The following is a 16,637-nucleotide window of genomic DNA, read 5'->3' as shown; positions in this document are numbered from 1 at the left end:
TTTCTATATTAACAAATGCTTCTTTGGTTTCTGTGTTCTGTTCCCTTTCATAGGAATCTATTCATGTCCCTGATCCTGTCATTTCAGTGGCAATGAAGCCATCAAACAAGGTAGGCATCGGAAGTCCAAACAAGGGTGAATAGTAAAAGTTATCTGGAAGGAATGTTGTGATCTGATTTTTCTTGGAGGAAAATGGTGATGTTTCTGTTGCATTTGGTTCTTATGTTCGGGAGAAGCTGAGCCTTTGGTGTGGTGGTTCTTCTGCTGCTGAGTTCCAATAGGCTTGATGCCCTGGCAATTATGTGTGATCAATCCTAGCTGTGTATTTACTTGTCAATGCAGTACTGAGTGGAGCAGTCTCAAGTTTGTGATGCTCTGAAGCCAACACATTCCATTGATACCCTACAGTTTATAGAAACCATCTAGCTCCATTTTTTAATGAGATTTTGTCCTGTAACCCCAGGACTTTTGACTATCTTGTTGTACTCAATGATGCGAAAGACATTAATTTACCCTTGTTTATTCCCCCGCCCCCCCCCCTCTAGAATGACTTGGAAAAGTTTTCAAAAGGCATTAACCGCTTCACGAGGGAAGACCCCACTTTCAGAGTTCATTTTGACAGCGAGAGCAAAGAGACCGTTGTTTCAGGAATGGGAGAACTGCACCTGGAAATCTATGCACAGGTGATTGTTACAAGATTGCACTGGTAAAGTGTGCTACCAAGTCTCACTTGGCAAAAGTATTTATTTAATTCAGCATTTATAGTTTAGTTGTGCTCCCCAGCTTCATATCTGGCTATGTATAAATTATACAGTGCCGGTTATAATTCTTCAGTTGGGTCTGTGCTAGCAATTTTTTGTGGTTCGTGCTCATGAAGTATATATAGAAGGTCAGAAATCTTGCATATGTACAGGATGTGGACCAAAAAATTACTCAAAAAACTCCAAATCTGCTCTGGGTGGGTGGACTTCTGTCTGGTCCAGATATAAGAAGCTCTAACTAACTAGAGAGATACTACAGCTGGAAAATGTTGGCTTGACATTTTCCCAGTGATTGTAGGTAGCATTCGGGAATAATTAGGTGAGATTATGCTTAGCGCTACCCATTTGGCAACACATTTTAATCAGTATATTTTTGTGTGTGCTGTTTCTACCTAGAGAATGGAAAGAGAATATGGTTGTCCTTGTGAGACCGGAAAGCCTAAAGTAGCATTCAGAGAGAGCATTGTGGCAACTGTACCGTAAGTGTTCACTCTGGCATGTGAGAGCCACCACACCGAGGCCAGGAAATAATTTGCATTGGTCCTTATGCATGTAGGGGTTTCTGAACCTGTGTAAGCCTATTTTATAGCCCTTCCTCTAGCTGTACAAAGTTGTTTTAAAGACATTTGAACAACCTCTAATACAGTGGTACCTTGGTTCTTGAACTTAATACGTTTCGGGAGTCCGTTCAACTCCCAAAACCGTTTGAAAACCAAGCCGCGGCTTCTGATTGGCTGCAGGAGCTTCCTACACTCAATTGGAAGCCGCGTTGGACATTCGGCTTCCGAAAAATGTTCACAAACCAGAACACTGGTTTGCCGATTTGTTTGACAACTAAGCCGTTCAGGATCCAAGGTACCACTGTAGTAGGGGCAAAGTTGTGGCTGCTAATCCTGCGCTGCACGTTTTGGCTGACGGCTATTCCGTGTGACTTTAACTCCATGCTGCGGGTTCCATAAAACTTGCATGTGCCAAGGAATAATCTCCTGTGGATTACAAAAAAAAATAAAAGCCCAAATGTTAGAACAGCCAAGGTATTAGAGAAACCAAGGAACAGCGTTGTTATCTCTGCATATTTGGAAAATCACGTTCTTTTCCTATCTAGTAACTTCGGGCCAGGTCACATTTCGTTCCTCCTCCTCTTTCCAACTCTGGAATTCTTAATAAAGTGCAGTGACTCTCATAGAGCAAGGCAATCAAGAATGTGGATGGCAGGAAAAGGAGAGAATTGTTTCACTGAAATATTGCCAGGTAGTTCCTCCACACCTTACTGTTTCATGCAGTGTTGTTTCAAGGCTGACATTTCAAACCTGTAATATAGGCATGTTCTCTGCCCAATTCATGCACATAGGGAACCATGCAACCAGAAGTGTTCAATAGACAGCAGCCTCACTAGGTCACCATCTACAAATTTTGTTCTCACAATACTTGGGAATAAGGTTTATATCAGAGGTCGGCAACCTTATCTGAGGATGGGCCGGTTGACGCTCTGTCCGTTGGAGGATGGGCCAGAGCGTGTGTACACGCGCGCTCTTCCAGGTCGGAGGAACACCCGTGCGCATGCGCACAGGTGCCATCAACCCGGAAGTTGGTCCCCGCACCGCACTGGTAAGAGCTGGTGGCAGGGGGCAGCAGGGGTCGCCATGAGCCAGTTAGACAAGCCTTGTGGGCTGCTACTGGCCCATAGGCCTTAGGTTGCCAACCCCTGGTTTATATCCTCTTGTGGACTTCCTTTGTACTTCTGGCTTGGTGTTGCCTTCTTATATAACGATTTTGGTTCCTGCACCTTAATCTAAATGAGAGAAGCCAGGGTGGGTAGGAGGGGGAGACACAAGATATGCAATACAAGCCATTTGTAGTACGTAAGAGGTGTCACTAGATGAAAACTGATTCATTGCACTGTGATTTGTGTGCAGGTATGTACAACTGCAATATGGTGGATCAACAAGTTTACATATCTGATGTCAGATTGGCTAAGCTTGCCTTCCTGTGTAGCATGCGCTTTTGCATAGTTGGGGGATCTAGAGTGATTTGCTTAATTGGCACCCACCCACGAGATGGACGTGGGCATTTTGTTCACTCCTGTTCTCTGCTTATGGCACAGTTGGGGTTAATCTGGGAGGGGTCACGGTTTGAATCCAAAGCCTTCCTCTGACAGAAGGAGCCTTCTAATGACAGAACCTCTGGGTGAAATTTCTGCTTGCTGTATTGAACAATCTCCCCTCTTCTCCCCACTGTGTGCTGTTTTGAGGGTTCTGACTGCCTAGAGCTGGTTTTTCTTGGAGTGCTCAGCTAGTAAAGTTAGGAAAATGCAGCTAAAGGGTCTGGGTGCTTCAAGGTAGGATATAGTCAGGGCTGTGTGTGTTTGTGTCCTCCACACTTTAAATAAATGCATACTGTAATCTAGGTAAGTAGGGTTGGCTAATTGGCCAGGGTGGAGGAGGACACAGCCTAGGCTTATCCTCTGCCTTTAGTGGAAGGCTGGCTTGTAGAATTCGGGAAGTGAAGCTTTCATGGTAGGAGTGAACTGGTGCTAATTACTGTAGATCAGATTGCGGGTGAATAGAAACCTGTATCAGTGTTAACAGGCAACGCAAATTCTGCACCATGCATTCTGTGACCCGTATAGTTTATGCACATTTGCTTTAAAAAAATCTCAGTTGGTGGAATCCTGCACTTTTGCAAAGTCTGCTTATAGAATTGTAGAGTGGGAAGGGCCCCATCTAGTCCAAAAAACACCTGCAAACTCCTTTGCCCAATGGGTCTATTCCTTACCTTTGGGAATCTAACTTCTGAGAGTGCAGCAGGCACTGACAACACCCTTCGAGTCTTATATTTGTGGCCAGAAGTATCTTGAGCTTGAGTTTGTGTGTGCGTTTGTGTTTTAAATGAATACAGATTCTGAGAAAGGTGAATCCTGTCGCTCCGTATCATGGGTCTTAGTCCTGGTTCTGAAGCAGTGCCGAGACCTGTGCCTAACCATGAAGGTTGGCAGTGCCTTGCTTTTCAGACTGTCTTTATCCCATGCTCTGCTGTACTCTGCAGACTGCACAGAAGCCTAGGGCTAGCCAATGACGTGTCCTCCCAGGTATTGTTCATCTACAAGTGCCATCATCTATGGGAGTTGGGAGTCCCATATTAAATGCAGGGCCCTCCATTGGCTATCCTGATACAAGCCTGTGAACAGCTCTGGGGCCCTTGAGTTGCTCCTTCCTGTCCTAACATCCTGATACTGTGGTGATCACTGTTCCAGGATTGCTTTTTGCAGGAAAGGTCCTCTTCTCTCCCCCCGCCCCTTCCTTTATTTGCTTTACAATTCTGTTACTTACCTGGGAGACAATATCATGGATCAGAATCACATAGGAAAATTCCAGGTAATCATCACTCCTTTTCTGCAACCAACAAAAGAGGGGGGAAACCATACCCTGACTTTAGTAAGTACGGCTGCCACCCATGTACAGCTAACCACTTTCAAATGTTCAATGAGCGTGGAAACACTGAACTTGGAACTAACAGGAGGAACTAGGTTTCCTTCCTTGCTTCCCTTTAACATCCAGAAGGCAAAGACCCATCATTTAAAACTCTGCCGTTCCTTAATTCTGAAAAGGGATTCTATTCTTATAAGAAGGAATGCTCTTGTTTCCATAAACAATTTAATGGGTTTAGAACTGACTCATTGCTTGTTTTTGTCTTAGTATTAAATCACTATGGAGACTCTGTGTGCTTCTGGGTTCTTGTGACCTGAAATCCTTTAGGGCTTGGTCAGGAGAACTGGACAGAAGAGTTTCCCTTTAAAGAGGAAGTAAAATGCACTGTTCCCTTATCTACAGTCATGGGAAAAAGAATTCTGTGGTTTTACATATCAGGATATAATAACAGCAGGCCTTAAAATTAGGTAAATACAACCTCAGAGGAACAACCACACTTGACATATTATATTACACCATATCCTGATTTATTTAACAAAAATTAAGCCAAAATGGAGAAGCAGGGTATAAATTATTATTATTATTATTATTATTATTATTATTATTATTATTATTATTATTATTAATAATATGGTCAGGCTTTCTTAGGCAAGTATACACTGAGAATCCCATGTGAATCTCCACTTTGTGACTTCCTTCAAAAAACACTTTCACTTTGCACTCCACTGTGAACTCTTCTTCCCATAGGACAACTTGTCAGACTCCCCTCTTTGATCCATTCACTTACCACTTGCTTGACACTTTGCACTTTTGCCATTTTGTACCAAGTGTCTTCTGTCGAATTCTGCCATATTACGTAACCACAGGCAACCCAGGCTAAGTGCCGAACAGGCTTCATTTCTTCAGAGACATTTCCAAAATTGTCTGGCAACAGAAACAAATAGCTTAATCAAACTGCGAAAGTGTTAAGCATGTATAGTTTTTTTTTTAAAGAAGTAATTCCTAGACACGAATTGCATTCTGTGCCAATCCCCCCCCCCAAAAAAAGTTCATTAAAGATGTCTCAACTTTGCACAGTCTGAATACTCCACCTTTCATGCAGAACTTGGATTTCTGTTTGGCAACCAGTGGCAGGAAAAAAAAAGCAGAGCTAAGTTTGGGAATAACAGGACTGCGTGAGTTGGCCCATCCTGACTAGGAACCATGGGCAAGGGACTCATAGCCGCAGAAGGCTATTTGTTGGAAATAAAGTCATACCTCGGGTTACAGATGCTTCAGGTTGTGTTTTTTTGGGTTACGGACCCGCCGAAACCCGGAAGTACCAGAATGGGTTACTTCCGGGTTTCAGCGGTCACACGTGCATAGAAGCGCTAAATCCCGCTTTGCACATGCACAGAAAGGCCAAATCGCAACCCGCGCGTGCGCAGATGCACCGCTGCAGGTTGAGAACGTGCATCCCACACGGATCACATTTGCAATCCGAGCGTCCACTGTATACCGCAAACCTGTTTCCGTATTTGTGGCTATAGAGATACTACACCTGCTTTATTGAAAATGAAAGCGGTGGCTCTCCAAATTCTGCACCAGAGATCTGTTGCACACACTAAATGTACTATAACACAGCTCCGTGTAGTTTGCTACTTGTTGCAGACACGTTCCAGTCTCCGGCTGATCAGCTTGCTTGATCATCTCAAGTCATCCATTTACATGGCAACGAGCTGTATTTTTGAGAACTTTATTTGTAATCTGTTACAGTAGCTGAATCCCGCGAATGGTCGTTCCACTTTTACATTGTTTAAGATCTAGTTGCAGTTGCTTTAAAGCAGGGGCAGCCAATGTAGGTCTACCAAGACTTTCTCTCTTGGCCCTTTGCTGCTTTCATCCTAAGTGGGACTGGAGTAAAGAACTGGTCCTTGAGCCCCATATTCTTTCCCTGTACCTTAACAAAAGAAAAGCTGTGGGACATGTATTCAAGCATCCACTCCCTCCTAGTAGCATGAGTGGCAACCAAAATGGAGCCACTGAGAAACAAAAGAGCAGCATGCTCAGGGAACAAAAAAAACCTTTTCAAAAGGGAGCAAAAAATCACAGTGGCCTAATGTCTGAGCATACTCCACACGTAATGTTGAGGGGGGGGGGAGAGAAGGGATTAGAGGAAATGGCTGGATGGAATCCAAAACAGAAGCATGCCTGTTAGGAGGGAGGAGACGCTGCAACGTTTTGTTGCAGGCAACATTTACCAATTACTTCAAAACCTTAAGTTCAGCATTTGACACCTCATTCATAAAGGTAATTTCAAGTGGCATTTTTTTTTTTTAATTTTAACCTGGAAGATTTTGTGCCTCTAATAGGTCTGGCAGGTTCTTGAGTCTGTTGTAAAACTTGTTGTCTGCTTCCTCTGTATTTGTCCCGAACTCCCCTTCCACTGTATAATGCACTTCGGGAGCGACATGTGGGTCGCCGTGATGATACAGGATTTCAGCGGTGCAGTTCACAGGACTGCCCTGTTGGAGAAATAATCAGACAAGTTAAAAAACTTCATTGGAAGGAGCTTGCTATTCTAATGATAAACACATTTTGCTTCACCCTCGTTTACCAATATCACCTAACCAAAATAGCCATCATTACTGTTAGAATATCCATATCCTTCTCTTACCGAAATCCTTGCTCAGAATAATTGTATATTGCTCTCTATTCAAGAGAAGTGTTATGTGTATTATCTCTCTTCCCCTTTTCTTCAGCTGCTCTGCTATTGAACATTGCATCTCCCCCTGTTGTGGCATCATCCTATAATGCAGGGGTAGGGAACTTCAGGCCTAGATCTTTCTGTTTTGCCATCAGAACTCTCCTTGGGCAACACCTCTCATCTTGCTTAACCCCCCCCCCAAAAAAAGTGCTTTTGCCTGGCTCAAATGTGTCTTTGAACTCTGATAATGCCTCTTGATTGTCTGAACAGAGAGGGGTGTATGTGAGTTTGTGTTGAAACTTGCCTAAAGTACAAGGGTAAAATTTGCATTCATTACTCCACCCATTTTTGCATGTGGCCCTCAGAAGGTTGCCCAGGAGGGTTTGCAGCCCTTGGGGCGAAAAAGGTTCCCCACTCCTGCTGCGATGGGTGATTTGAGCTGCAGTGTGCTGTCTGCTCCTTGGTGATGTGAACTGTTATGCAAAAACAGCAGGAGCATTTGTTTAGATATTCCGTCAGAGGGTACCAGATCCATTAGCAAGATGCGGTTTTGTGTCAATGCAACCCCATTATTTCAAGGGGCATATATGAAATTGGGGGGGGGGGTGTCAAGGTCAGGGACCAATTTTTTTAAGGGTTAAAATAAACTCTGTTTGAAGTTTTATATTCTAGAAGCAACGAATGCTTCTGCTACAAATAAGTGGCTTGCATGCAGTTCCTTATTGTAATGTGGTCGTGGGGCTCCCGTGTTGGCAGGGTGGTCTTTAAGGTCCCTTCCAAGTCTGTACATACTTGATTTCTTACCCCTTTGAAGACTGATGCGACACATGAGGTTATCACAGTTCTGTTTGTAATGGCTGATTCATACACGTAGAGTGATGAATATGAATCTATAATCTAAGCAATATAGTCTCTCAGATTTTCATTTTGAGGTGATAACCCAGAGTTCTGCCAGGAACCTATCCCGCTTTTTATTGCGTGTTGCATGGAAGTTTTAGGCTCCTGGCAGCATCTTGATAAATGAATTTAGGATCAGGGTGCCCAAGGGGCTGTTGAAACCAGCCTAAGAATGTGGTGTTGTCGACTTGTCCTAGAACCAGCCTCAGCTTTTTGAAGTGGTTTCCAGGTAGTTTATGGCTGGAGAAATCTCATTCAGGAATCATACAGGCAGTGATACAGTCTACTCTTTACCCTCTTGAGGTTTGCCGTAAATGAATCCCAACTAACAACAAACAAAGGAGCAGGACTTACTTTCTGAAGTTCTTCTTCCATTGCAAACTTCAGGCGATATTTGTGCCCAACACCTGGAATTTCCTGAAGTACAAAGAGAGTACATGTTGTTTATCTTACTTCGACTTCTGAGGACTTGCCAGGGACCCTAACAATATGAGGGTATTCTTTATGTATTCAGTATCCGTATCAAAAACAAACAGTTAACTTGCTGTGGAAGGTTTTTTTTTTTTTTTAAGGCCAAGCATGTTTAAAGCCCACTGAACTCAGTAGGTAAGCTTAACACTCCCTTGCTGAAATCAGCGAGGTGTAAAAAAATGCTTAACTTTAGCTAGTGCCCAGTGTTTAAAAGCAGTGTCCAGCTGCCTCGAAGTACCCCATTATTTAGAACATTTGCTGAGATGAAAGGTGGATAAAAAGCATCATTCTACTTTGGAACGGATGTAACATGCTTATGACGTGTTGAGAATTCTTGTAGTGCAGTTAAGCGTCCAAAAGACACTTCTGGGGCATTCTCTACCAGCTACGATTTGGGGTGGGGTTCTGCAGGTGTGTGCCTGTTTCGGAAAGGTTAGCGCTCTTATTTGTGGACAGCAAACAGTTGCCAGGATCAACCAGGCTTTCTGTTTGTTTTTAGTGCAACTGGTTCTTCAGCTTATCCCTATAATGCAGCAGTGATAGATTCTCCCCTCCGCCCATGGGAGAGACTGGCACTAGAGGCAAGCCTGGAACAAGAAGGGTTAAGGCAACGAGTTTACTCCGCCTTGAATAGGCGAGATAACTCTGTGGACTTCGTTTTTTACCGATCGATGGGGCAGGTGCTTTGCCGCTGCTGGACCACGTGGCGCACAAAGGGAGGAGAAAGCTATAGCAACAACTGTTGTCGTTGCCGATCATGGCGATCGCTTGGGGCGCAGCCCCTGGTCTCTTTGTGCGCCTTGTTGAAAAGAAAGTGTCGCCTCTCGCGGGCCAGGATGAGCCCCGCTCGCCTGGATTAAAAAGTAGCAGAGATGGGGAAGAGGGTGTTGTGCGCGCGCTTGCTCCCTCTGCAGTGATTGGCGTCTTCAGCCTCGAACCCTTTTAGGAATCAAGCTTTGCAGAGAAGTTGCTCAGAGGAGGAGAAAGCAGCGGAGACTCTGCGAGCGCCTTTTTATTTAGGCGCCCAGATGCTTTGCAGATGGACTTGCAAGCAGGTCCCGCCACGTTAAACGGGCCTTTCTTCCAAGTTAAATCTGGGGAGCGCGACTTTTGCTGCAGCCTTTTGCAGCAGCGAAGCCAAGGAAGAGCCCTGCGGTAGCATTTAGGGTGCCATAAGGCTTGCTGGGGGTGTTTTGGGTTTTTTTGTTTCCCAGGGAAGCGTGCGCGCAGGAAAGCAGCGCCTCTGCGCCTTCCCATCCCCGGCCCCGCTTACCTCTCGGCTGGCTTGGCGCACTTCCCGCACGCCGAAAATCTTGCTGGGGCTGCCGTGCTGGTAGTTGATGTAGTTCTCGACCACGCCGGCGGCTCGCGTGGCCGGGTAGTGCGACGGGGGGATCTCCATGGGGCCGGCTCGCTCGGAGAGGCCTCGGCGCCGCTCTCTCCTCCCTGGCGGAGCGGGAAGGGGGGCCCGGCGGTGGGGCTGGGCCTCGGCCTGGGCGGTGGCTGCAGCAGCCGCCGCCGCGCACAATGGGGTTTCTTGCGCCGCCGGCGGGAGAGAACCAGGAAGCGGCGGCGGCGGCAGAAGGAGGAGGAGGAGGAGGAAGAGGGCGAGCCGAGCGGGGGCTGCTGGGGCGCAGAGGCGCAACATCTGCCCGCCCGGGCTCCACATCTGGGTCGGGGGGGGGGATCTTGCGCGGCGAAGCTAGAAGGAAGAGAGTTGAGTCGGGAGCGCTTGGAAATGAACCATTAGGTCAAAATTCCAAAGATCCGTGTATATATTGGGCCGCTCAGGACAAACAGGACGATCCGTGCATGTTTGCTTGGGAGTTCATGGGATTCCCGGGACCGCAGCCAAGGGATTTTGGCAGAGGTCGAGAATGACGTCCGAATAAAACCCCGCTGAAATCAAGAGAAATCGTTCGTAATTGCGCAGCTTCAAAAACGCGATGCTTCCCAGGGAGCAAGTACTTATGGTTAGGACTGGGATGAAGGTGATTTACTTCGGCAAAAGCTTGCAACCTGCTTCTTCCGATGCCGTATGGAGCATCACCATCCCCTTTTGTGCCTCTAGATGGCTTCTCATCTGGAATATGAACTCGGCGGCCGAAGTGTTCTGAAATAAGAAATATCCGTGCAGTTTGGGGCAGCTGTGGGGTGAGAGGCTTTAAAAACAAACAAACTAGGTTTATTAATCTTTGTAAGAATACAAAAGGAACACACTGCTTCAGCCCTGTAAAGAGTTAATTACAAAGGAAGCTGGAGAACCAGTATAAGTAAAATAATGATATTAAGTAACAGACTGTAATACAGTAGTACCTCGGGTTACATACACTTCAGGTTACAGACTCTGCTAACCCAGAAATAGTGCTTCAGGTTAAGAACTTTGCTTCAGGATGAGAACAGAAATTGTGCTCCAGCAGTGCGACAGCAGCAGGAGGCCCCATTAGCTAAAGTGGTGCTTCAGGTTAAGAATAGTTTCAGGTTAAGAACGGACCTCCGGAAGGAATTAAGTACTTAACCCAAGGTATCACTGTACTGGACAGCTTATTTCTCTATTCCTACCATGGAAGGCTTTACAAAACTAAATAAATACATCACAAACCACTGTAGTTTAAAAGAGCATGAACTCTGGGCTTTGTTTTTTCCTCTCTTTTTTTGGATGGAAGAGGACATTGCTGCCAAATTGCTACAGTGATAAAGTCCTGGACTTCTGCTGTGTTTCCTATAAAGTGCTGTTGTTGTTACCACTGGAAGTAGAAAAGGTTGTGGTGTCAAAAATAACCAGCAAATGCAGTCTGCACACAAAGGAACTAGTCCAGTACTTTCTGTATTTGTTTTTTATATACAATGGTACCTTGGGTTGCAAACTCCGCTAACTCGGAAGTAGTTTCTCTGAGTTGCGAACTTTGCCCCAGGATGAGAACAGAAATTGTGCGCTGGCGGCACAGCAGCAGCGGGAGGCCCCATTAGCAAAAGCACGCCTCAGGTTAAGAACAGTTTCGGGTTAAGAATGGACCTCCAGAACGAGTTAAGTTTGTAGCCCGAGGAATCACTGTATATAGGTCAGACCACCCCACCCCATAGAGTTCTTTGAGCAGCTCAGAAAAATCATACAAATATGCAACAATACAATAAAAAATTCTGGAAAGTTAAATGCAGCATTATCATCTCATTTTCAACAGTGAACAGATGCTGATGCTGATTAGCAAGCATTTTTGTTTTAGCTGGTGGCCTAAGCCAGTAGGACAGCTTTGTAGTGCAATCCTAACCATGTCTATTTAGAAATAAATCCCATTTACTTCAACAGGGCTTATTCCCAGATAAAATGGGGTTAGGATTGCAGCTTTACTAGGACATAATGGAGATGGTCTGGCAGCACCACTCAGGGCTCATAGAAAATGCACTCCTCTTTTTCTCTCACACAGGAGGGAGCGATGCTGATAGCAAGAGGGTGCCTGCTAAAATATGTGCATGCCTCATCGGAAACAACCACAAATAAGGTTTTCTTCCCACAGCTATTCTTTATTTCAGGATGAAGTTTGCATAAGTTAGCATAAGTTAATACTCATTTGACTAATCAACTAAGGTGCAAAAAAAAGTGCACTTCAGCCAAAACACAACCTCATATTGCAGTGACAGCAGAGTGGGAGAGGGCACTCAGTCCCAGCTGTTTGGATGTTCCAGAGGTCAGATAGGGCTTCGAAAGAAGTGCCAATCATATCAGCTGGAAAATAGCTTGTGTCCCCTTCGCTCGATGCCAAGAAAGGGATACTAGTGTGGTGTAGTGGTTAAGAGCGGTAGACTCATAATCTGGTGAACCGGGTGACCTTGGGCTAGTCACACTTCTTTGAAGTCTCTCAGCCCCACTCATCTCACAGAGTGTTTGTTGTGGAGGAGGAAGGGAAAGGAGAATGTGAGCCGCTTTGAGACTCCTTAGGGTAGTGATAAAGTGGGATATCAAATCTAAACCTTCTTCTTCTTCTTCCTCCTCCTCCTCCTCCTCCTCCTCCTCCTCCTCCTCCTCCTCCTCTTCTTCTCCTTCTTCTTCTTCTTCTTCTTCTTCTTCTTCTTCTTCTTCTTCTTCTTCTTCCTCCTCCTCCTCCTCCTCCTCCTCCTCCTCCTCCTCCTCCTCTTCCTTTCATATCTTTGGCTGTCACCTGCAGCAGCAAAGTGTTCTGGGCTGGCCTTCCTCTCAAGACTCTTTTCTAAAATGCAGTGGAACTTGGAGACTGAGCATTCGACTGGCTCAGAGAGTAATAAGATGCATCCTGTCCCAATAAGATGCATGTTCCTGTGCCAAATCGGAGTGCAGAGGGACTGATTTTAGACAGGCTGAGTCACCATGACAGCGTAAGGCCCTTTGCTTTGAAGAGCAGAGACATGTGGACTGGCCACTTATTCTCCATGCCAATTCCAACTTGTGCTAGGTATCGAACAGGGGAAATGTCAGTATGAGCAGGACTCTTGCATGGAGCCTCCCAGTTGCTGCTTCCATAACTGGAGAGGCTCCAAAAAATACCACCATGGAAATGGTCTGGTTGTAGAGGGAGGAAGGATCTTTCTGAACCCAAGGTCTACACTCCCTTCTGGGTCAGCCTTCTGGGGGGGGGGTCACATGCCAGTGCGGGCAAAATAATGAATATGAATTTTGCTATAGTACTGTATGCTAGTTTCGATATACACTTGCAGACCTGATCTTTCCGCCTTTGAGGCAGGCAAGCAAGAAGCATTACCACAGTTCAAGGACATATTCCAGCCAGGCACAAACGCTCAAGGGAGGTGTGAAGCAAGGCCAGTGGGGAGTGTTGTGGAGGAGAGACAGGCCTGGGGTTTCTCTCTCTCTCTTTTTTAAAAAATTAATTTTTATTAACAGGCCAATCACATCACATTATCTAAATCACATTAGTTCCAAATTATCCAGCCAAATTTTAAATTTTGTTGGGGGTACCCATACATCAAGCTCCGCACGAGTCCAAAACTCCGAACGAGTCCAAACATCACTTATATTAAAACGCACAAACTCTCAAGGGAGGTGTGAAGCAAGGCCAGTGGGGAGTGTTGTGGAGGAGAGACAGGCCTGGGGTTTCTCATCCCTGCTGTAGAAGCTTGTTTGGGTTGTGGTTCCTCCATACAGTGGTACCTCAGGTTAAGTACTTAATTCGTTCCAGAGGTCCATACTTAACCTGAAACTGTTCTTAACCTGAAGCACCACTTTAGCTAATGGGGCCTCCTGCTGCTGCCACGCCGCCGGAGCACAATTTTTGTTCTCATCCTGAAGCAAAGTTCTTAACCTGAAGCACTATTTCTGGGTTAGCGGAGTCTGTAACCTGAAGCGTATGTAACCTGAAGCATATGTAACCCGAGGTACCGCTGTACAGTCCTCTACAAGAGATTGTATGGGGACAGGGAAGTTCTGGCTATTTGTTAGGTGGGAGCCAACACCCAGGTGAGAACATTGTGTGTTTGCTTGTAGATCTAAAGACCAGGATTTGAGCTATGCATGTGTGCTGAGCAAAATGAATAGGCATTGCTTCCCTTCCTTTCTTTTTGCTGAGTTTATGTCTTTTCACAGGTTCGACTTCACTCATAAAAGGCAGTCTGGTGGAGCAGGCCAGTATGGCAAAGTGATAGGCTATTTAGAGCCTCTGGAGGAAGAAGACTACACCAAGGTGGAATTCGTTGACAAGACGGTGGGAACGAATATCCCAAAGCAGTTTGTGCCAGCCATTGAAAAGGTGAGGTCTGCCTCACCCCACTCCCCAGTCAATGCAGTTTTGACAGGATCCCAAGCTGGTGATGGGCATCTTCTCAAGAAACAGGTTGGCTATGAAGCCAAATGAGATCAAAGCAGGAAAATGGTAAAAGCAAGACACAAGGGAATGAAAACAAGAATTCAAAAGTACGCACACAGGCATCCACACACCAGAGAATCTTGCTAGGTAATAAAAGTGCAGAGAAAGACCACTCCAATGCATTAAAGATACGTTCTTATTCTTAATGCATAGGTGATTTCAAGCTAGTCTGGTTGACACTGGATTTCTGGTACCTCTTTCTTGGGCCTTCAAGTAGACGGCAAGTCCTTTGGTTCTGCCTCCTGCTTGCATCTCTGTGGAAAACATTCTTTAAATGCCCTCGGGCCCTTTGACTGTCTTTCCTAAGTGCATTCCTTAAATAGGCTGGTCCATTGCATTCTGCTTAGCTTTTGCCATCATCATAAAATAAATGCCTGCAGTTCGTCCATGTTGACTTGCTCTTGTGAAAGTGGTGAAGGAAGCAGAGAGGGATTCTTTCTTTTGAAAACAAGAGAGACTGTATCTTCTACCTTTTGGTAAAGTTACTGTTTAATTTTTGTTTTTAAAAAGGTGATGGTTCTGGTAAGATACCCTTCAAATCTGTTTCATATCCTACTTCTATAAGCTGAAATTTGGAGCAGGGTTCTAGGTGTGCCAAGAGACCATGGTTTTGAGCTATCATTGTAGGTACAGAGGCTGTTTGTGGGTGGGTGTGCATGCAGGTCGACTGAGAGAAAGTGGATGTGGAATTGTTGTGGGTAATGAGTGAGTAGAATCTTATTTTATGGGTTTTTGATGTTTTGTCTTTTTATATGCAGCATTTTAGTTTGATTAAGTTCCTCTTGCAGTCTTTTTTTTTTTTAAATGAAAGTGGTATATAAACACTGAAATAAAAAATTAGAAATTAACCATAGTAAATGTTGGTATACCTGTAATGCTAGCTCATCAATCACTTTGGTTTCGAGTTTGCTCTGCGCAGGAGAGAGAGAAGGGGGAGTGAGTGTGTTTTCCAGGCTGTCCCTTGAGTTGGAAACCATTGTTTGCGGAGAACTATTAACATACCAGTTTTGTTGGTCCTTTCACTTTCAAGTCAGGCATGGTCATTTTGGCTGCAAAGGCCTACTTGTCTACACATTTCCTCCAGCCACCTGCATGTCAAAGGACTTGCCACCGTTTGAACTGAAGTCGCTAACGCTGAGGCTTTTTTTCCCTAGGGGTTCCTTGAGGCATGCGAAAAAGGCCCTTTGACGGCTCACAAGGTTTCCGGGATACGGTTCGTCTTAGAGGACGGTGCGAGTCACATGGTGGACTCCAACGAAATCGCTTTCATCCGAGCTGGTGAAGGAGCCTTGAAACAAGGTACTGCTTCAGAGATGGGGCGCTTCCAACCTTAACCACATAGCGATTCTTTATTTCCATTTCCCCCCTGCAGTTTATCCGGAATAGTTTTGTGAATACTGCAGTTGCTGCTATGCAGTTTGCCACTTTTGTGTCTAGCTCTGGCGTTCTCTGCATCAACTTTAAGCTTATTTTCCTCCTTTCATTTTAAAGCTGTTCACTTCTGCCCAATTTACAACTCTTCTTCTCTCTGAGGAAGCTCATTGATCTGTATATTCATACCTGCATATTTCATGTTTTCTCCCATGTTGTTTCTCATTTCGGGAACACCTTTTCCTTCTCCCTGTTTGGCCTCACCGTTGCTGTTAAGGTCAAACGTGACTGTCTCTCCATCGCCTCCCCTTCTTTTCCTTGCCATAGTTAATGCCAATGCTTCCTGCTGCTACTCTTTCCCATAATAATGTGTGTGCGTCTGCTAACTCAAGATAATATATGTATGGAATAAAGCGTTTGCAATAATCAGTTTATTGGACTTAATGTTCCGCCAGACTTGTTGCTGTCTTTTCACTTACTCCTCTGCGGTATACTTATAAGTCTCCTGAACACCAAACACTTTCATCTCTGTTCTGTTCAGTACTTAGTTGTGTTATTAGCACTAATTACACATTGTTGGTGGTTCATTTTATTTTTTAATTACATTTGTATACCGCCCTTCATTCGAAAATCACAGAGCGGTTCATTACGAATGAGTACATGGAAGACGGCTCAAAATTGAGACCTGGCTGTTAGATACTGTATTGGAAACAAATGCAGCCCTGATGTTAACTTGTATCTGTGTGCAATATTTTTTCTTGAACATATACAAATTACCTGGCATTCTGTATCCACCAGTGGAGGTAGCCCAGGGATTTTGTCACTGATGGATTTGTCCCTGTTGTCTTCTGATCCCATCGTGCATTCGTCAGGGATTATGTTGCCTCTGAAGATGGATGTTCTGTGTATATCATATGGCTAATAGTCGTGCATTTTGATCAGCAGTTAATTAAACCAAAGTTAATACATTCCAGTTCTTTTCTTAATTGATTTACTCAGTTCCTTTGGTCTGTTTAGGTGACTCTGAAAACTTTGCAAAAGTAATCCTTGCTGCACTCAATACCAACACTCATTCTATTATTGTTAGGTTATATATTTTGGCATGCCCAAGCAGTTCTGCTGTTTGCAGATGTTTAATGTCTCTGTGTGCATTTATCTGTTGCTTTTTCAT

General features: G+C 44.9%; 3 protein-coding genes across 3 annotated transcripts in view; 1 reads left to right on the top strand and 2 right to left on the bottom strand.

Annotated features, from left to right (window-relative positions):
- Positions 1-15,464, top strand: part of GFM1 (G elongation factor mitochondrial 1) — a 33,869-nt gene extending 18,405 nt beyond the window's left edge. The window contains exons 11-15 of the mRNA XM_083613282.1: positions 54-110; positions 546-683; positions 1,158-1,240; positions 13,816-13,978; positions 15,250-15,464. Of these exons, the coding sequence (XP_083469408.1) occupies positions 54-110; positions 546-683; positions 1,158-1,240; positions 13,816-13,978; positions 15,250-15,429 (621 nt within the window). The 3' untranslated portion in view covers positions 15,430-15,464. The remainder of the gene's footprint in view (positions 1-53; positions 111-545; positions 684-1,157; positions 1,241-13,815; positions 13,979-15,249) is intronic.
- LOC310762436 (uncharacterized protein) overlaps positions 1-16,637 on the bottom strand; it is a 232,719-nt gene that overhangs the window by 142,323 nt on the left and 73,759 nt on the right. The window lies entirely within an intron of this gene.
- LOC310762433 (latexin-like) lies at positions 1,132-10,091 on the bottom strand. The gene is made up of 6 exons (XM_083613558.1): positions 9,517-10,091; positions 8,127-8,189; positions 6,516-6,693; positions 4,977-5,113; positions 4,091-4,153; positions 1,132-1,747 (listed from the first exon to the last, which is right to left on the bottom strand). Exons 1-6 carry the CDS (start codon positions 9,910-9,912, stop codon positions 1,649-1,651), a joined length of 936 nt encoding a protein of 311 aa, XP_083469684.1. The 5' UTR covers positions 9,913-10,091; the 3' UTR covers positions 1,132-1,648.

Source organism: Podarcis filfolensis (assembly GCF_964270895.1).
Source record: "Podarcis filfolensis genome assembly, chromosome: 5".
NCBI lineage: Eukaryota > Metazoa > Chordata > Lepidosauria > Squamata > Lacertidae > Podarcis > Podarcis filfolensis.
Note: the sequence above shows the minus strand (reverse complement) of the source record. Positions and strands in the feature narration are given on the sequence as shown.